This window comes from Mustelus asterias, chromosome 18 (genome assembly GCF_964213995.1).
Source record: "Mustelus asterias chromosome 18, sMusAst1.hap1.1, whole genome shotgun sequence".
NCBI classification, from domain to species: Eukaryota; Metazoa; Chordata; class Chondrichthyes; order Carcharhiniformes; family Triakidae; genus Mustelus; species Mustelus asterias.
Window position 1 is genome coordinate 86011117 of NC_135818.1, and position 22268 is coordinate 86033384.

General features: G+C 42.8%; 1 protein-coding gene across 1 annotated transcript in view; it reads right to left on the bottom strand.

Moving 5' to 3' along the window:
• Positions 1-511: 511 nt before the first annotated feature.
• The window catches only part of dicer1 (dicer 1, ribonuclease type III), a 132850-nt gene continuing 111093 nt past the window's right edge, over positions 512-22268 (bottom strand). The window contains exons 25-29 of the mRNA XM_078234498.1: positions 17678-18584; positions 13110-13378; positions 8183-8345; positions 8018-8093; positions 512-3777 (exon numbers count right to left, since the gene is read on the bottom strand). Of these exons, the coding sequence (XP_078090624.1) occupies positions 3612-3777; positions 8018-8093; positions 8183-8345; positions 13110-13378; positions 17678-18584 (1581 nt within the window). The 3' untranslated portion in view covers positions 512-3611. The remainder of the gene's footprint in view (positions 3778-8017; positions 8094-8182; positions 8346-13109; positions 13379-17677; positions 18585-22268) is intronic.

A 22268-nucleotide genomic window follows, 5' to 3' on the forward strand; every position in this document is an offset into this window, starting at 1 on the left:
GTGATCCAATTGAGGTCTTCAGAGGTTTGAGAGAGTAGACAGAGAATATGTGCGAGAACACAAAACTACAGACCATAAATATAGGATAATATATCTAATAAATATAGGATATTATATATAAAGATAGGATAATATATAATAAATACAACAGAGAATTCAGCAGAAACCTTAGCCAAAGAATGCAAACTTGGTAACAGAAGGCGAATAACACAGATGCAATGAAGGGGAAGCCAGATATGTATGAGGAAGTAAGGAATAGAAAGTTACGTTGATAAGGTTAAAGGTAGGAGGAGGCACGTATGGAGCTCAAGCACTTCAGTTGACCAGCTGAACTGAATGGCTGGTTTTTGTGCTGTAGGTTCCATCTGCTAGTAACTGAGTGAAATCAGCTTCAACCATCTGGCTCTGTAACTTCACATTGTTCTCCCAACACCGATATTGCTCTTCTTGCAAGCACAAAAATTCACTCCAAAGTTAATTTCAGAACATACAATGAAACCTCAGGCTTATAGATAATGAACAACCAGACCATACTTTATTGTAGATATTCAGCTACAATTACAAAAAGAAACTATTAAAAGGTAAAATTGTGATCCATAAGGTGCAGAATGCAAATCTCTGCAGCAAGTTACAGTATGAATGAGATATATTCTATGTCCCTTAAAGACTGTTGCAGCATGTGATGACGCACTTAATTTAGTTTCAATACATTTCGTATCCACTCCCATTCTGCTACAGGTGCTTTAAAATCACACTATTTACAGTACAGCAAACGTCCGCAAATACTCAAACGCCTCGCAAACACGCACTTTTTCGTTTCTTCCTTTAATAAGTCACAGTTATCATTCTGCTACAAAATACCAACAAAACAAAGTTTCTGCTGCTGCTGCTGACCCACTGTTGCAATGAAGTTTGAGTGCATTAAAGTCATGTGTTGTACAGTGAGTGAGGGACTGCAGGCACACAATAGATAGCAAGTTAATCACCTTTTACAAATAAACCTTTGCAGTTATAACAGCAGCAAGGCTCAAACCGAAAATAAAAAAAAAATCTTTTTTTCTGTTAAGCATATTAGCATATACATTTCTGGTTTGAAATGAGGTAAAGCATGGTGCCGAGTGCAATGCTTAAATCGTGCTACATGTATACAACATGTATACTACATGTATACAACAGCGACCGGGACAAAATAGGAATTGTGTTTTGTGCCTTGACAAAGACAAGGAGGAAATAAATTGCAGCATTGATTAGGACTTTAAAGTAAATGTAAATGGTTAAGTTACAGTGAAAAATATGGTTTCATATTGAATGTACATGCCAGAAATACCCCACACTTCTGTTGATTTCTATTTAAAGTGTGATGCACTGTTAATACTGGAAATACTCCCAAACTTGTGGCACACTGTTTAACGTCAAATCCTTTGTAGCAGTTCTTGCCAAATAAATTTTTAAAAATGTATAAAGATGAGTGCTTGTCCTGATCTACACCCACAGAAAGAGATCTCTTTCTAAAAGAAATTAGAATGTGGAAACAGGTACAAGTCCATCTTCTGGATCATGGTGCAGATTAAAATGAGTTTACGCCAATCAGTAAGACAATATGCATATGACAGCAGTTTTCAAAATCTATTACACTCATTTTTTTCAGCTTATACATTAAAGAAGTGCCCACTTTTTAAAATTGTCAAGTTAAAAGATTTACCTTTCCAAATAAAATGAAAGGATGGGATGTAAAAATGGAACACCTTAACATACAAGTCTCAAATTTCTATCTCTGATTCAAGAGAACAACAACAAAAAAAATGGCTAGCTCTCAAATTTGAAGCACATCATGGTGATGGGGGTGGGTGACAACTGCAGGTTACTTGAAATGATTATCTGGAGAGCATCGGGATGAAATTCCCGAGTGTAATTTTTTTTTAAAAAGGTAAATTAAAAGAGGTATTATAGTTACAGTGCAAAAACAATTTTTTTTAAACATTTCAAGCATAATATATAAAAACATAGCACCAAAAAAAAACAAGAAATCAAAAATGCATGCAAATAAGAACTGAGGTATTCAAAGGGAAGAAGGTCTAATTGGTATCTACTGAAAACATAACTACTATTTTGAGCCGAGCCAAGTAGGATGCATCCTCTCTTTAAAAGCTTGTACGCTGAAGATTGATTAAACATGATCGTCATTTGTCACAGGATTTTCTTTTCCTTGCCTGCGCCGCATTTTAAGAGAAAAACAAATGAAAACAATGAAACACGAATGCAGCTTCCTCGCAAACACATAGCTTTGGTGTAAAAGTCAATTGTTAGGTGCTATAGACAGACACTGAGGATAGTCGTGTGCATATGTTGTGCGTGTCTGCCTGCTCTTTTTCTACATCTATGTGGTGTATATGTGTGCATGCGTTGTGTGTGCGTTGTATGTGCGTGCGCGTTGTATGTGCGTGCGTGCGTGCGTACATTTTCCCCACTCCTCTTAGAAATGGAAAGGTGCTCATATTAATAAAAAACTTTCACTTTTTGTTACAAAATTCTGCAGCATATTTTTGAATGATATGTCTAAAGTTACTGTATCATTAGAGTGACAGTTTCTGTACTGCACCACCTACTCCACGTCGCTTGTGTTTGGAAGCACCACACTCGCATCGTAGCACAATGCACGCTTTCCCCAAGACCACATAGTGTAAATTAAGCTACTTCTCGCGTCAAAGAAAAATTTCAACACCTTGACTCTAAGTATCTGGAACCATTTTATCTGTATTAAAATATATGTGCAGCTACCTCTAGCTCTGCAATAAGTTACAGAGCCACAGATCCAAAAGAGGTCAGTCAAGGGCTGTAGTTTGTATCATACAACGTGTATTATATGGGAATGTAAAATCAGCTATAGAAATGTATCAAAAGGTTCAGGAAAACAAAACAAGTGGGGTCACTTTCAATTAAGGCAAAACCCTTTTGATTAAATGCAAGAGACTCGATGTGTGGCATTAAGTTGAACAAATGCTACTGAAAATGCCAGTTGCTTTAAGTGAAACCTGTTCCTATTTAAATTAAGTGCAAAACAAGGATTGGAAATGCCATCTCAAAATGTGAAAGGATGACAAGGAAACAGGACAATACTGGCACACTCACGCGCTCGCTCTCTCTTACCAGCTCATACACGACAGTTTTACACATTGTGGCTGGACTGGCACTAGTGCACAGGTTGAGAATTTCAAGATTAGTAAAAATGTGCAATCTAATAACTAATCACTTTCCAGCATAAGCTTCCTGGCTCACTAAACAACAAGCAAAAGCTTCTATTTAATAAAAAAAATTAAGTAAACATCATAAGGGGACCTGACAACTGTTAAAATGCTTGCAAAATGAATATAAAGCACTCTCGTGATTAATCTAGCAAAAGAGGAGGGGGGCAAGGATTGTGTTTGCGCAAGAACTTACTATATACTATGATTAATCCTAAATTATACTACTGTAGTACAAACACTTTACACCTTCATAGAATGACCGGCTCACTCTTGACTTGACCCAGTCTTGCTTGGTGTTACCCCAGGTGAGCTGAAGAGGTGCGGGCTGGATTAGCCTAGCCTGGAGGATGGGAGGGAAGGTGACCCTCAGCTGTTCTGTATTGGAGGTTGATTTGCCTTCAGGCTCCGCAGTGCTCTCCGAGCTGCTGCGGACTTGGCAATCCTGTAACTGCGGCCAACTCCTTTAAATTTTCCTTTGCCGACCACCTCGACGGTGACGCGAACTTTGCCATCATACGTTCTTTCTGCAGGGCTTTAAGAACAAGGGAATTGGCAGCTTAAAAAAACATATTAAATGGGATGCTTCAGCCAAATAATTATCAACATTTCAACAGAGTTCAGAATGATCAGTTTAACATCCTTTCCAACTTCAATCAAGTAAAATTAGCTATTACAAGTTTTATAATCCTGCTCATCGTGCATTTCAAAATTACATAAAAATGCATAAACATCATAAGCTGGCATTGTAAAAAGCACACATTAAATGATCAGAAAGAATATATAGAAAATAACAGGTTAGAAATCTAGTTTTCTGCTAAACTAGCATATCCCCTCCAGATGCACCATTTTTAAACAGGGGTTTTGCTCCATGGGAGAACTCCACCTATTCCCTAGACTGCTGACATGGGTAACTCATTAAGAAAATGCTATAGTTTTACATTACTGCCAAGATTACAAAGGCTCTTGAACACTTGAGTGAATGGGTGAGGTGGGAGAAAAGCTGGTGAGAAATTTGAAAGGTAGGAGGAGGTATTAAAGCCAGCAACAGCTCACTGGGCATCAGAGTGAGATGGGAATGCGTATGGTAAAAGTACAAATAACCTTTTTCGCTGCACTTTTAAAAAATCAGTTATGATCAGTTCTTTGAACTATATTCTTGTTTTACAAAAGATATCATCCCAATTTGTGTATTTAATTCACCTATCTACACATCCCCCACCTCAAATCTGTGCTTCAGTTTTACATGCTGAAAAAGCCATTGGAACCAAGAGGACACAAGCTACGCGACCTTGTCTTTATCAATCCACTTATTGCAGATGCTTTGGCTTACAACAGTATCAGGAGGAATGACCACTGCACAGTCCTTGAGGAGAGGAAGTACCATTTCCATTTTAAGGTACTATCACTGTGCTTAATGGGATAGATTTTAAATAGATCCAGTAACTCAAAACTGGACATCTACGAGGTGCTGTGGACCACTGGCAGCAGCAGAATTATATACAACCACAATCTGTAACCTTATGGCCTGGCGCTTGCCCAACTCTATCATTACCATCAAACCAAGGTCAACCCTGGTTCAATTCAGGGTGGAGGAGGAGCAGCACCAGGCAGACCTGAAAGTGAGGAGTGAAGCTGGAAAGCTTCAACACAGGACTACTTGCATGCCAAAAGTAGCAAGCAATTGACAGAACTAAGTGATTCCAAAACCAACTGATCAGATCTAAGCTCTCCAGTCCTGCCAGATCCAAATGTAAGTGGTGGTGGACAATTAAACTACTCACTGGAAGAGGAGGTTCTACAAATATCCCCATCATCAAGGATGGGGGAGCCCAACACATCTGTACAAAAGACAAATTATTTACAACGATCATCCAGAAGTGTCGAATGGATGATCCATCTCAGCTTCCTCCCAAGATCCCAGCATCACAGATGCCAATCTTCTCTATATTCATTCAACGTGACATTAACAAATGGCTGAAGACAGCGGATACTGCAAAGGCTATGGGCCCGGAGAACATTCCAACAGTAGTACTGAAGGCTTGTGCTCCAGAACTAGCTGCACCCTTAGCCATGCTGTACCAGTACAGCTATAGCACTGAACTTGGAAAACTGCCCAGGTATGTCTTGCACACAAAAAGCAGGACAAATCTAACCTGGCAAAATTCCTACCGCACCAAGTGATGGCTGGGACCGTTGACACAGCTATCAAGCAGTCGTCTTCTCAGGGTCAGAGATGACTTGCTTCCACTCCAGGGAGGTGGGCTCTATGGCGGCCAAATAGTCCAATCCTGGAGCCACAGACTCTGTCACAGGTTTGGCAGATGGGGTTTGATAAGGTGGATGGAAGGGACGCTCTGGATTCTGCGCTCTCTTTCCGCTGTTTACGCTTGGTCTTTGTGTGCTCTACCCTGTGACGCCTGAGGTGCTTGGCACCTTCGCAGATGCTTCTTCTCCAGTTTGTGCGTTCTTAGGCAAGCAATTCCCATGTGTCGAGAGGGATCTTGTATTTATTTAGGGAGGCTTTCAGAATGTCCTTGCAGTGTTTCCTCTGCCGTCCCATTGATAGTTTGTCATTGGAGAGCTTGGGAGTAGAGCACTTCTCGGGAGTCTTGCGTCGAGCATGTGGACAATGTGGCCCGCCCATCGCAGATGGTCGAGCGTGACCAGTGCCTCGATACTGGGGATACTCACATTGGTATGCCTATCCTGCCATTGGGTTTGCAGGATTTTGCAGAGGAAATGGTGATCTCTCTCCAGGGATTTGAGGTGACTGCTGTCCATACAGGAGGGCGGGGGCCACGGCTGCTCTGTAGACCACGAGCTTGGTATTGGATTTGAGATCTCGGGCTTCGAACACTCCGTTCCTCAGGTGTCTGAAGACTGCACTGGCACACTGGAGTCGATGCTGGATTTCATTGTTGATGTCTGATCGCACCGAGAGGAGGCTGAGATACGGGAAATGATCCACAATATCCAGGGGCTCACTGTGGATTTTGATGGTCAGGGGACAGTTTTGTGTGGCAAGAGCGGGCTAGCAGAGAACCTTTGTTTTCTGGATGTTTATCTGAGGCCCGTTCTCACACATGCCTCGGTGAATGAGTTGATGATGGTTTGTAGCTCAGCCTCTCAGTGTGCATGCACGGCACTGCCTGCATACAGCAGCTTGATGACAGAAGTTGTGGTTGTCTTGGCTCTGGCTTGAGGTGTCAGAGGTTGCAGAGTTCCTCATTTGTCCGGTAGGTTAGCTCTACTCCAGCGGGGAGTTTCAGAGTATAGTGTTGCTGTGAGGCAGATAGAGAAGAGCGTTGATTCGATAACACAGCCATGTTTGATCCCAGTTTGCACACGTACTGGGTCTATGGTGATTCTGTTCGTGAGGGTCACGGCTTGCATGTTATTGTGGAGCAGGCGAGAATGGTGACGAAATCTGTAGGCAGCCGAATTTGAGGAGGATGTTCTTCAATCACTCATGGTTGAGAGTTGAAGACATTTGGCAGGATCAAAGGCGGCCATATACAGAGGTTGATGCCACTCCCTAAACTTTTCCTGGATTTGCTGCCACTGAAGATTATGTCCATTGTGCCTCTTGATGGGCGGAAGCCACACCAAGACTCAGGGAGGAGGCAATTTATGAGTATTCTCACAGGCGGAGAAATCCCTCGGTAACTTCCATAGTTGGAGCTGTCTCCTTTCCTGAAGATCGTCACAATTAAGATATCTGCGATCTCCCGGTATGCTCCCTTCCTTCCAGGCAAGGGTGATGAGGTTATGGATTCTTGTCAAGAGTGCCTCTCTGCCGTATCTTAATACTTCAGCGGGGATTCCATCTGCCTTGTTCCAGAAGCCTTGTTGTTTTTCAGCTGGCAGATGGCTTTTTTAACCTCACGGTGAGCTGTGGTTGTGCCGATAGTGGTGGGTAACGTGTTGCGGGATGGTGTCGAGGGTACTTCCATTGAAGGCTGTGTCTCGGTTGAGGAGATCCTTGCTCTCTCCAGCAGTGTTGACTGCTTCTGTGTTTGATGAGTCAATATTTACTCAGCAATAAGCTACTCACGGCAGCTCCGATTGGGTTCTACAAGGGCCTCTTAGCTCTTGACCTCATTACAGCCTTAGTTCAAACATGGACAAAAGAAGCGAACTGAGAGGTGAGAGTGGCTGCCCTTGGCATCAAGCAGCATTAGAACGAGTGTGGCACCAAAGAGCCCTAGCAAAACTGGAGTCAATAGGAATCAGGGGGGAAACTCTGCTGGTTGGAGTCACAGCTAGCATTTCCTTTATATCAAATCTCAATGAGCTGATGAAAATGCAACTAACCACAACCTAGCTAAAATGTTGTGCAATGGTCATCATTGCCTTCTTTTCTGTGTGTACAGGTAGGTTATCCTGAAATTCCAATAACAGTACGTATAAGATCCCTGGGTAACTATGAGAATGCTATGGTGCTGCTCTTTGCACAAGCTGGGGGTATTTATATTTCTCCATTCTTACAAAGTTCAGATAAGACCTAAAAAGCTGTGTTTTTGTTTAACTTCCCCTTTTCCCACAGATCCCAATGACCTTCGGAGGAGCTAAACTGAAACTACAATAAAAAAATGCACAGGACTCAGAAAAGAAACTGATGATTTGGGTGTAACCTTCTCTCTGATGAGTCTTACCCGAAACCTGATCCAGTCTTTCACACGTCAGTGAGCCTGCTGAATGTTTCCAGCTGTTAGTTTTTTTACCCAGTTCCTTTCCCATCGCTGCTCATTGACATTTTGCTCATTCCTTACCTGAACTTGGCAGTCTCTGGCTCCATTTCCAACAACTCACGAACAGGGGAGCGTGGTACGTTTGCCGAAAATTTCTCTGCAACGTGAAGCACGATACAAAGCATTAGTAACTTAGTCAAGACAACAAGGAAATGGGTAAGGGAGGTCAACAATAAGGAGGACTACCTATCAAGGGTCTCATCATGGGGTAATAGACTTGCCAAACTGTTTCCAAGGACATCCTGCTGTCCATATAGATGGCACCGGCAAGAGACTCAAAGATATCCCCCATGGCCTTTGGAACCTCAATGTCTTCTTCCTTTTCTTCATCTTCTTCAGATCTTCTTAGCTTTTAATAATAAATAAAAAAGACTATTAAATATTCCAGAAGAACTTTCTTGAAAACAGTACTAAGCAGCTCAATAGCCCTGTGTGGCGACCAGAACTGCACATAATACTCTAGCTGTGGCCTAAAGAGCATTTTATACAGCTCCATAAATATCCTCCTCTGCTTTTATATTCTATCTCTTGGCTAATAAAGGCAACTACCCTATATGCCTTCTTAACCACCTTATCTATCTGTCCTGTGCCTTCAAGGACATTTGGTCATGCATCCCAAGGTCCCTTTGTACTTCCTAGCATCCTAATGGTCATTGTGTATTCCCTTGCCTTGTTAGTTCCCTGCAAAACACATCACCTTTCACTTTTCAGGTAAAATTCCATTTGCCACTGTTCTGCCCATCTGACCAGCCTGTCTATATTGTCCTGTAATCTATGGCTTTCCACCTTGTTATTTATCACATCACCAATGCCCTCTCAGGTTGACAGAAAAAGTCCCATGGCCAGCATTTCGAAGAAGAAAATAGAAACAAAGATAAGAGCAGGAGGAGGCCATTTGGTCCTTCGAGCCTGCTCCACCATTCATTAAGATCATGGCTGATCACCCAACTCAATAGGCTAATCCTGCTTTTCCCCATAACTTTTGATCCCATTTACTCCAAGTGCTATATTCAGCTGCCTCTTGAATACATTCAATGTTTTGGCATCAACTACTTCCTGTGGTAATGAATTCCACAGCTCACCACTCTGGGTAAAGAAATGTCTCCTCACCTCCGTCCTAAATGGTCTACCCTCAGACTGTGACCCCTGGTTCTGGACTCACCCACCATCAGGAACATCCTCCCTGCATCTACCTTGTCTAGTCCTGTTAGAATTTTATAAGTCTCTATGAATTCCCCCCTCATTCATCTGAACTCCAGCGAAAACAATCCTAACCTAGTCAATCTCTCCTCATACATCAGTCCCGCTATCCCTGGATTCAGCCTGGTAAGCCTTCGCTATACTCCCTTGAGAGCAAAAACATCCTTCCTCAGAAACGGACACCAAAACTGCACACAATATTCTAGACCTCACCAAGGCCCTGTATAATTGCAACAACACATCCCTGCTCCTATACTCGAAACCTCTCGCAGTGAAGGCCAACATGCTATTTGCCTTCTTTACCGCCTGCTGCACCTGCATGCTTACCTTCAGTGACTGGTGCACAAGGACACCCAGGTCCTGCTGCACACTCCCCTCTCCCAATTTACAGCCAGGTAGTAATCTGCCTTTTTGGTTTTGCTTCCAAAGTGAATAACCTCACATTTATCCAAATTATACTGTATGTGCCATTGATTTGCTCACTCACCCAACCCATTCTGAAGGATCCCTGCATCCTCGTCACAGTTCACCCTCCCACCCAACTTGGCATCATCTGCAAACTTTAAGATGTTACATTTTGTTCCCTCATCCAAATCATTAATATATATTGTGAATAGCTGGGGTCCCAGCACTGATCCCTGTGGCACCCCCCTAGTTAATTCCTGCCAATTTGAAAAGCATCCATTAATTCCAACTCTTTGTTTCCTCTCTGCCGACCAGTTTTCTATCCATCTCAATACACTTTGCCTAATCCCATGCGCTTTAATCTTGCACGATAATCTCTTATGCGGGAATTTGTCAAATGCTTTCTGAAAGTCCAAATATACTACATCGACTGGTTCCCCCTTGTCAACTTTACGAGTTACATCTTCAAAGAATTCCTACAGATTTGTCAAACATGATTTCCCCTTCATAAATCCATGCTGACTCTGTCTGATCCTGCCACTGCTTTCTAAATGCTCTGCTATAAAGCCCTTGATAATGGATTTGAGAATTTTCCCCACTACCGATGTTAAGCTTACTGGTCTATAATTCCCTGTTTTGTCACTATCTCCCTTTTTTGAATATTGGAATAACATTAGCTACCCTCCAATCTGCAGGGACTGTTCCAGCGTCTATAGAATCTTGGAAGATGACCATCAATGCATCCACTATTTCTAGAGCCACTTCCTTAAATACTCTGGGATGTAGATTATCAGGCCCTGGGGATTTATCCGCCTTCAATCCCATCAATTTTCCCAGCACCATTTCTCTACTAATATCGATCTCCCTCAGCTCCTCCCTCTCACTAAATCTTGCATTCTCCAACATTTCTGGCATCTGATTTGTGTCCTCTTTTGTGAAGACAGAACCAAAGTATATATCCAGTTGCTCAACCATTTATTTGCCCCCATTATACATTCCCTCACTTCTGTCTGTAGGGGACCTACATTTGTCTTCACCAACCTCTTTCTCTTCACGTATCTATAGAAACTCTTAGTGTCAGTCTTTAAGTTCCCTGCAAGCTAACTTTCGTATTGTATTTTCCCCTTCTTAATCAATCCCTTAGTCCTTCTTTGCTGAATTCTAAACTGCTCCCAATCCTCAACCTATTACTTTTCTTGGCCAATCTTTATACTTCTTCCTTTGATCGGATACTCTCTCTAATTTCCTTTGTAAGCCATGGATTGGCCCTCTTACCCATTTTGCTTTTGTGCCAGACAGGAATAAACAGTTGCTGCAGTTCCCCCATGCGTTCCTTGAATGTTTGCCATTGTCTATCCACTGTCATCCCTTTAAGTGATTCTCCCCAGCCTATCAAGGCCAATTCACGCCTCATAACCTCAGTTTCCTTTATTAAGATTCAGCACCCTAGTCTCCGAATCAACTACTTCACTCTCCATCTTGATAAAAAATTCTACCATGTTATGGTCGCTCATCCCCAAGGGATCTCGTAGAGCTAGATTGGCTGTTTGTAGGATTTTGCTGTGTGCAAATTAGTTGCTGAGTTTCCTAAATTCCAATAGTGACCACACTTAATGAAATTCATTGACTATAAAGTAATTCGCAATGCCATGTGGTCATGAAAGGTGCTAAAAAATGCAAGTCTTTATTTTCTTCAACATCCAAAGACATGGGGTCAATTATCCCAAGTTATGTCAATGAACCATATACTCTTCATCATAGAAACCCTACAGTGCAGAAGGAGGCCATTCGGCCCATCGAGTCTGCACCGACCACAATCCCACCCAGGCCCTACCCCCACATATTTACCTGCTAATCCCTCTAACCAATGCATCCCAGGACTCTAAGGGGCAATTTTTAACCTGGCCAATCAACCTAACCCGCACATCTTTGGACTGTGGGAGGAAACCGGAGCACCCGGAGGAAACCCACGCAGACACGAGGAGAATGTGCAAACTCCACACAGACAGTGACCCGAGCCGGGAATCGAACCCGGCATCCTGGAGCTGTGAAGCAGCAGTGCTAACCACTGTGCTACCGTGCCGCCCAATCTTTCTAAAAACATCACAATGAGTGCCTATTTCTATTACTATGAATAATACCATCCACCTCAGGCCACCTGTTGCTGAAACTCTCATTAATGCCTTGGAGGCAATGGTCTAGTGGTATTATCACTATTAATCCAGAAACTCAGCTAATGCTCTGGGGACCCGGGTTTGAATCCTGCCATAAGACCATAAGACATTGGAGCAGAATTATGCCACTCAAGCCATCGAGTCTGCTCCGCCATTCAATCATAGCTGATATTTTTCTCATCTCCATTCTCCTGCCTTCTCCCCATAATCCCTGATCCCCTTATTAATCAAGAACCTATCTATCTCTGTCTTAAAGACAGAGTCCTGCCATGGTGGAATTTGAATTCTATAAAAAGTCTGGAATTAAGAATCTATGGATGACCACTAAATTATCGATTGTCGGAAAAACTCATCTAGTTTACTCATGTCCTTTAGGGAAGGAAATCTGCTGTCCTTACCTGGTCTGGCCTACATGTGACTCCAGGGCCACAGCAATGTGATTGACTCTCAACTACCCTTCAAGGGCAATTAGGGATGGGCAATAAATGCTGGCCAGTTCGCAATGCCCATATCCCACGAATAATTGAAAAAAAGCACCTCAAATTCCTTCATGGTCGCACCCCACTATATTTGTGTAACCTTTACAACCATACAACCACTGCTCCCTGAACTATTCATTCCTCATACTCTGGCCTCTTGTTTATCCCCTTCTCTTTCCATTCAAAAAGAGGCAGCCCTGCAAACAGCTCCCTAGACCACAGACTGAAATTTACTCTCTCAATCTCTGCCTCTCCATCTCTGATTCTTCCCTTTAAGATCTTTCTAAAAACAAGCATTTTGGTCGCCTCAGCTACCACTTCATTTGGCTTATCCATTTTTGTTTTCCTTACACTTCTGTGAAGCACCTTGGGAAGTTACCCTGCATCAATGGAAGTTGCTGTTTAAAGGGAAAAACTGTTCTCTCTAATGTTGTGAACGGTTTCTGGGAATCTTATTATGAAATATTTTTAAAAAATAGCCCAGTACCAATTCACCAGGGACAAGGGTGACTTGAGAAGGTACATCTATTTTCACTGACATGACCTGAAAAATTATGAAGCTTATAAGCTAAATAGCAAGACAATGCTGACCTGCAAGGCAGCAGAGGTACAAATTTATGATGACAAAGACAATTAAAAAAGGAGCTGAGAAAAATAATTCTACAGTAGGTGGTGAGAATGGGGCCTCCACGATTCTCTGCCACAAGGTAGAAGTGGAGGTTGAGTCCTTACAGTATTTGAATAGTGGATTAGATCATTGCTCAAGTATTGCACTTCATCCCTCAAGCCAGATTTTCCCCTGGGACTGCAGCGCTCAGTAACAGGTCAGTGGATGGCCAGAGTGCAGCGACTAACCTCAGAATCCATTCCTTGCATCTCATTCTTTTCTAACTGGAACTGAACAAAGTCATCTATAACGTGGAACAACTCGGGCGAAATGGCCTTGAAGTACTTGTGGTAGTCATACTTCACAGCTAAGGAAGCAAAGATGGTATTATTCACAAGAGCTGAACGCAGGTCAGTCAGCACTCCAGGAGAATGCTGCCGGGGATCTTCGTAAAGGTGCTTGGTTATGAGGTAGTCCAAAATTGCATCTCCAAGGAATTCCAACCGCTGGTAACAATCTTAAAAACAAGAGATTTTGAAAAGAAACTGGGTAGATTGTATGAAATATTATGCAAACTTAAGATTAACTCCACTAAAAATGTAATATTTATTTGAGAGAAAATGATCAACTCTTAGAAAAACTTCCTGTTATTTTTGATTTACAAAATCTGAGGCACCAAATCTCTGATTTTAAAGCCGGCCTGACTACAAAGCCACACTCTGTTCACACATACAGTTTAAACTTTAATTGCTTCCCCATTATCCTCAATGAAAAAGTGGTCCTTTGCATGGTCTGTTCCTGCAGCCAAAAAATGATATCACATTTTAAGAATATTCCTCTATAATGTCATTGACAGTAATAAACCTTGGGTAATTCACCACTGAATATTCTCCCATGAGAGTCCAGATTCTCTATTCCACTACCCTCATGTAGCTGACCTCCTGTAAATTCAAAACATTACTTCCAACAACATATCAAATACCTAATAGAAGCAAAATACTGCAGACAGTGGAAATCTGAAATAAAAACAGAAAATGCTGGATAAATTCAGGTCTGACAGCATCTGTGGAGAGAGAAACACAATTAGCGTCAAGTCCATAATGACCCTCTGCAAAGCTGAAAAGGGATAGAAATGTGATAAAGCACATAATTGGAGAGCAGGTGGGGCAGAATGGAAAGTCAATGATAGGTCAGAGTTAAGGAGAGATTAACAAGGATGTTCATGAAAATATAGGAGGCATGAGAATATAGGAGGCATGGTTAGTAAGTTTGCAGGTGGCATAGTGGACAGTGAAGAAAGTTATCTCCGATTCCAACGGGATCTTGATCAATTGGGTCAGTGGGCTGACGAATGTCAGATGGAGTTTAATTTAGACAAATGAGAGGTGACACATTTTGGTAGATTGAACCAGGGCAGGACTTACTCAGTTAATGGTAGGGCGTTGGGGAGAGTTACAGAACAAAGAGATCTAGGGGTACATGTTCATAGCTCCTTGAAAGTGGAGTCACAGGTGGACAGAGTGGTGAAGAAGGCATTCGGCATACTTGGTTTCATTGGTCAGAATATTGAGTACAGGAGCTGGGACGTCTTGTTGAAGTTGTACAAAACATTTGTAAGGCTACACTTGGAATACTGTGTGCAGTTCTGGTCACCCTACTATAGAAAGAATATTATTAAACTAGAAAGAGTGCAGAAAAGATTTACTAGGATGCTACCGGGACTTGATGGTTTGAGTTATAAGGAGAGGCTGGATAGACTGGGACTTTTTTCTCTGGACTGTAGGAGGCTGAGGGGTGACCTTATAGAGGTCTATAAAATAATGAGGGGCATAGACAAGGTAGATAGTCAATATCTTTTCTCAAAGGCAGGAGAGTCTAAAACTAGAGGGCATAGGTTTAAGGTGAGAGGGGGGAGATACAAAAGTGTCCAGAGGGGCAATTTTTCACACAGAGGGTGGTGAGTGTCTGGAACAAGCTGCCAGAGGTAGTAGTAGAGGCTGGTACAATTTTGTCTTTTAAAAAGCATTTAGATAGTTACATGGATAAGATGAGTATAGAGGGATATGAGCCAAATGCGGGCAATTGGGATTAGCTTAGGGGTTTAAAAAAAAAATGGTGGCATGGACAAGTTGGGCCTGTTTCCATGCTGTAAACCTCCATGAGTCTATGTCATGGACATGAGATGAAGTAGCTGTTAATGGTACCATTAGGGACTGAAGAGTGTTAATAGATAGCAAAATGTATTAACAGAAGAGCAGGGCTCAGTGCAGCCAAACTGAAGGGACAGTAATCATGTGCGAAAGGAGTGGGGTCGGGTTGGGACAAGCCAGAGGAACAAAATAGCAGAAAACAAAGGGGGAGTCAAGATGGAAAGGAAAGTTCACAGTCTAATGTTGTTGAACTCAATGTTGAATACAAAGGTTGTAAGGTGCCTAATTGGAAGATGGAGCATTGTTCTTCCAGGTTGCGTTGGGCTTCATTGGAGCATTGCAATAGGCCAAGGACAGACATATTGGCATGAATGTAAGATGTGGAGTTGAAATGGCAAGTGACCAGAAGGTTGGGGTTATGCTTGCGGTCACCCAGTCTGCATTGGGAGCAGTGAATACAGTAGACGAAGCTGACAGAGCTGCAAGTGAAATGCTGCATCATCTGAAAGGAGTGTTTGGGCCTGTGGACAGTGAGGAGAGGTAAAGGGGCAGGTGTTGCACCTTCTGCGATTACACGGGAAGGTGTGGGTGATGGAGTAGACAGGGTGTTACGGATGGAATGGTCCCTGCAGAATGCTGACCGGGGGCAGGGAGGGAGGGGGGTTAGTGGTGGCATCATGCTGTAGTTGACAGAAATGGCAGCGGATGATCCTCTGAATGTGAAGATCGGTGGGACCCAGTCATGGTTCTGGAAGGGAGTGAGGGCAGAGGTGTGGGAGGGGAGTCAGACACGGTGGAGTGCCCTGTCAACCACACAGTGGGGAGGGTAACCTCAGTTAATAGATATATCCGAAACGCGGTTATCAAAGGTTTGAATTGATTTGATTTATTATTGTCACATGTATTAGCATAGTGAAAAGTATTGTTTCTTGTGCACTATACAGACAAAACATACCGTTCATAGAGAAAGAAACAAGAGTACAGAATTAATATTACAGTTATAGCTAGGTGACATCATTGATTGGAACAGATGTGGTGGAGATGGAGAAACTGGGAGAACGGGGATGGAGTTTTTAACAGGGAGAGGGTGAGAGGAGCTGTAGCTGAGGTAGCTTTATAAATCGGAGTATCGAGTATAAAAGTTGGAGTGTTATGGTAAGGTTATATAAGGCATTGGTGAGGCCGAATTTGGAGTATTGTGTACAGTTTTGGTCACCTAGTTACAGGAAGGATGTAAATAAGATTGAAAGAGTGCAGAGAAGGTTCACAAGGATGTTGCCAGGACTTGAGAAGCTGAGTTACAGAGAGAGATTGAATAGGTTGGGACTTTATTCCCTGGAGCGTAGAAGATTGAGGGGAGATTTGATAGAGGTGTATAAGATTTTGATGGGTATAGATAGAGTGAATGCAAGCAGGCTTTTTCCGCTGAGGCTGGGGGAGAAAAAACCAGAGGGCATGGGTTAAGGGTGAAAGGAGAAAAGTTTAAAGGGAATATTAGGGGGGGCTTCTTCACGCAGAGAGTGGTGGGAGTGTGGAATGAGCTGCCGGATAAAGTGGTAAATGCGGGGTCACTTTTAACATTTAAGAAAAACTTGGACGGGTTCATGGATGAGAGGCGTGTGGAGGGATATGGTCCAAGTGCAGGTCAGTGGGACTAGGCATAAAATGGTTCGGCACAGACAAGAAGGGCCAAAAGGCCTGTTTCTGAGCTGTAATTTTCTATGGTTCTATAGGGGTCACTGGGTTTGTAATAATATTGGCAGACAGTATCACCAGAAATGGAGATCGAGAGGTCAAGGAATGGAAGTGTCAGAGATAGATCATATGAAGGTGAAATATGGAGTAGAAATTAGAAACAAAAAAACTGAAAAGTTTTTTCAGATCCAAATGAGAACAAAGTGACACCGATATAGTCATCAATGTAATGGAGAAAAAGTTGTGAGAGAGAGCCTGAATAAGACTGGAACAAGGACTGTTCCACATACCCCACACAAAAAAAAACAGGCATAACTGGGGCCCATGCAGGTTGTCCCATAAGCAGAGTTTTTAAACACAAATGCTGAAGACATCCAGTTCTGCCCACCAATGCTACCCTTGAATTCTACAATAGAATTTGTGCTGGGAGACTGGCATTCTAGATGAACTAAGGCATTGTCCCATTGAAACAGCAGTGCACCAAAAAATTCACATACCTGTCCCTGACTCCACTTCCACTGGCAGCTTGCTCAGACTGAACTACATCTTGCATAACCTCATGAAATGGTTGTCCCAATGCAAGATGATCTTTGATTCCCATGTCCTATCCATCACAATGACCATATATGCACCTCCCTTTTTATCCCACTCCTAAACCCAACATATTTTACCAATGCTTTTTGGGCCAGAAGTGTCAATTTCAGCAACATCTTCCAATTCAATACATCAAAAACTCCAGTCACCTACAATAAAGACTCATTTGCCAATGACCCGTTTCCATTATCTGTCATTCACTCTCTCCGATTACAAATCCCCCTCTCTACCACCCTCCTCTGTCATAATCTCTAGCTTTACTTCCCAGTCTTTCTGGCTGCCCCCCATAATTATGTGTCATCACCCTGAAACGTGAACTCTTTCTCCACAGATACTATCAGATCTAAGCACTTGAACAGTAAATGGCAGGACTTTACCTGTGATTGTATTGTAGTGGTAGGAGGCATGGGTAAATGCCTGTAAAAGATAGGCCTTGTTCTTGAAACTATAGTTTATTTTCTTCTCAAAGTTTTCATAGCCTGATATTAAGTGGCCTAGTGTCCTGTCAGCATCTGGGTGATCAAACATACATCTCGGGGGAATCTGAAGATGTCCATATTCTAGGTCTTTGCAAGAAGAGAATTTCAAAGTAGACGAAGATGGAATTTCAGTGCCTGTCTGGATGTTTGGATCAAAGCTGCACTGGTCCTCGGGCGACCCCTTATGTTGTCCGTCCAGCCTTTCCTCTGCTGGAAGGACTTTCAAACCCAATGAGCAGAGGAAAAGCTGGGCAGCTCTTTCACCACAGCTGGTTAGATAGCAGCCCAGCAAAGCCTCTACGCAATCAGCTATACTCTTATCTGCTATGCATTGCTCAGTGTGCAGGTCGTAAGAGATGGATTGCTTGCCGGTGTCGACGCCTCCATTCTCTTCAGATGGGTTCCAGAATCCCACCACAAAATCATCTTCATCTGTAGCTTTACTCGGGTCAAGGTAACACATTGCATCCCATGAGCTGTAGTCAAACTCATCACCGTCGGAGGAGGAATGTCCATTTCCTGATGCAGATTTTTTGGGAGGTTTCCATTCATAGCTTGCATCATTGGGTGGGAAAGCAGGCAGAGAGATCTTCTTTCCAAAGGCTCCAGAACCCATAAGCATGTTGTCAATGAATTTGATGTGCTCCTGATCGTACTCAGAAAAATCATCATCATATTCTGCTTCCTCTTTCTGTGCCCTCCACATCAGATCTTCACGGAAATCGGGATCATCATCCTCTTCGTCCTCATCGTCGTCGTCATCATCCAGGTAAGTATCACCATTAGCCATTTGTTCAGTATCTGTCTGAAATAAAATGCCACAGTTAGATGTTATTTATTGGCTTTTTATTGTGCTCAGTGCCCTAAAACTAACTTACCTCGTGGACCCGCGGCCTAGTCTACAGGGAGCAGTCGGAGGGTAGAGCAGAGCAGCACAGTGAGTAGAAAACTAACCTCGGGGATTCCATTGTGAGCGTACATTGCAACTGGAAAAAAACCCTGAAAAGTGACGTCACAGGAAAGCTGCGACCTGATTGGTTGGTAGGAAATCTGTACTAAATTTAAAAAAGAACACTGCAAAAATAATAAACTAAGTAGAGATGGCTGGACAGATGATGTGCTGTAGATGTATGACGTGGGAGCTGGCAGATCCCATTGTGAGCTGCAGTTTTGGCTGCGCAAAGAACTTTGGCTCAGAATCGATGAGCTAGAGCCTGAGCTTCAGATGCTGCGGCACATCCGGGAGAGGGACAGTTACCTGGGCACTTTGTTTCAGAAGGCGGTCACACCCGGTAGATTAAGTACCTCTAATTCGGTCAGTGGTCAGGGACAGCAGGGTGTGATTACAAATGAGGCAGGTAGAGGGATCCTGAATTCAGGAACAGAGGAGCCTCAGCTCTTGACCTTGTCCAACAGGTACGAGGTACTTGCTCCCTGTGTGGGTGAGGAAGAGGGTTGTAAGGAGGATGAGCGAGCCGCCCACTGCATCATTGGGTGGGACTTTATTCCCCCGCTATTCAAGAGGGGGGAGCAAAAAGACAAGTGGCAGTTGTAGGGGACTCTATAATTAGGGGGATTGATAGCATCCTTCGTAAGCCGGATTGAGAGTCCTGCATGGTATGGTGCCTGCCCGGTGCAAGGGACGTCTCTGACCGCCTTGAAAGGATACTGGAGTGGGAGGGGAGGATCCAGTTGTTGTGATCCATGTTAGGACAAATAACATAGGTAAGACACGAAAAGAGGACCTGTTTGGGGGCTAGGAAAGGGGGGGCGGGGCATGTGGGGAGAAGGTTTCAACTAGATGGAAATTTATGAAAAAAGGTTAAAAGTAGGGAGAACTCAGATGTTATTAATGGAGGTGTTAGGATTCAAAAAGTTATAAACAGTAGCATAAGGGCACTTTACCTAGATGCTCGTAGCATCCGAAACAAGGTAGATGAGTCAACGGTACAAATCATCGCAAATGAGTACGATTTAGTGGCCAATACGGAGACATGATTGTAGTGTGGTCACAACTGGGAGTTAAATATCCAGGGGTATCAGACTGTGCGGAGGGACAGACAGGAAGGTAAGGGAGGTGATGTAGCTCTGATATCTAAGGATGACATCAGGGCGGTAGATAGAGATGATATTGGTCTATGGAGAAAAAGGTTGAATCCATTTGGGCAGAAATTAGAAATAGGAGGGAGAAAAAGTCACTGATGGACGTAATCTATAGGCCGCCAAATAATAACATCACTGTGGGGCGAGCAATAAACAAAGAAATAACTGATGCACGTAAAAATGGTACGGCAATTATCATGGGGGATTGGAATCTTGTTATTATTTGGTGGCCTATAGACTACGCCTATCAGTGACTTTTTCTCCTTCATATTTCTAATTTCTGTCCAAATGGATTCAACCTTTTTCTCCATAGACCAATATCATCTCTGTCTACCGCCCTGATGTCATCCTGTCAATTGGTCAAACCAGGTTGGTCAAGGCAGCTTTGAGGAGTTCATAGAATGTATCCACGATAATTTCCTCAAATAGTATGTAATGGAACCTACGATGGAGTAAGCTATCCTAGATCTGGTCCTGTGTAATGAGACAGGAATAATTAACAATCTCACAGAAGGGATTCTCTTGGAAGGAGCGATCACAGTATGGTTGAATTTAATGTACAGATGTAGCGTGAGAAGGGAAAATCCAATACCAATGTCTTGTGCTTAAACAAAGGAGACTACAATGGGATGAGGGAGGAGTTGGCTAAGGTAGACTGGGAGCAAATACTTTATGGTGGGGCAATTGAAGAACAGTGGAGGACTTTCAAAGCGATTTTGTTTCTTTTTACAGAGCTCAGCAAAAGAATATACCAGTGGTAAGGAAGGACTGTAGAAAAAGGGATAATCGGCCATGGAAAACTAAATAAAGGAGGGCATCAAATTGAAAGAAAATGCATACAAGTGGCAAAGATTAGTGGGAAATTAGAGGATTGGGAAATCTTTAAAGGTCAACAGAAAGCCGTGAAAAAAGCAATAAAGAAAAAATAGATGAGAATAAACTAGCTTAGAATATAAAAACTGATAGCAAAAGTTTCTACAAATATATAAAACGAAAAAGAGTGGCTAAGGTAAACATTGGTCCTTTAGAGGATGAGAAGGAGAATTTAATAATGGGAATTGGCTGAGGCATTGAACAGGTATTTTATGTCAGTCTTGACAGTGGAAGACACAAATAACATGCCAAAAATTGATGACAAGGCAGCTATTTCTGGTGAGGACTTGGAAACGATTGTCAATAAAGTAGTAGTGTTGGACAGGCTAATAGGGCTAAAGGTAGACAAGTCTCCTGGCCCTGATGGAATGCATCCCAGGGTACCAAACGAAATGGTGGGGGAAGTAGCAAATGCACTCGTGTTAATTTACCAAAATCCGCTGGACTCTGGGGTGGTTCCCGCAGATTGGAAAACAGCAAAAGTGAAGCCACTGCGACAAAAGGCGGGTAACGATTGGCTAGTTAGCTTAACTTCCGTAGTGGGGAAAATGCTTGAATCTATCAAGAAAGAAATAGTGAGACATCTGGATAGAAATTGCCCCATTGGGAAGACGCAGCATGGGTTCATGAAAGACAGGTCATGTTTAACTAATTTAGTGGAATTCTTTGAGGACATTGAGTGTGGTGGAGAACGGGGAACTGGTGTATGTGGTGCATCTGGATTTCCAGCAGGCATTCGACAAGGTGCCGCACAAAAGGCTGTTGCATAAGATAAAGGTGCACGGCATCATGGGTAATGTATTAGCATGGACAGAGGATTGGTTAACTAACAGAAGCAAAGAGTGGGGGCAAATGGGTGTTTTAATGATTGGCAGTGACTAGTGGTTCAGGGATCAGTGTTGGGCTGCAATTGTTTACAATTTACATAGATGATTTGGAGTTGGGACCAAGTGCAGTGTGTCGCAGATGACACTAAGATGAGTAGTAGAGCAAAGCGTGCAGAGGACACAAAGTCTGCAAAGGGATATAGATAGTCTAAATGAGTGGGCAAGGGTCTGGTAGATGGAGTACAATGTTGGTAAATGTGAGATCATCCATTTTGGTAGGAACAACGGCAAAATGGACTATTATTTAAATGGTAAAAAATTGTAGCGTGCTGCTGTGTAGAGGGGCCTGGGTGTCCTTGTGCATGAATCACAAAAAGATGTAGCAGGTAATTAAGGCGGCAAATGGAATTTTATCCTTCATTGCTAGAGGAATGGAGTTTAAAAATAGGGAGGTTATGTTGCAGCTATATAAGTTGTTGGTGAGGCCATACCTGGAGCACTGTGTACAGTTTTGGTCTGCTTACTTGAGAAGGTATATACTGGCACTGGAGTGGGTGCACAGGAGATTCATTAGGTTTATTCCAGAGTTGAAAGCGTTGGCTTACAAGGAAAGACCGAGTAGACTGGGATTATACTCATTGGAATTGAGAAGAATGAGGGGGGATCTTACAGAAACATAAAATTAT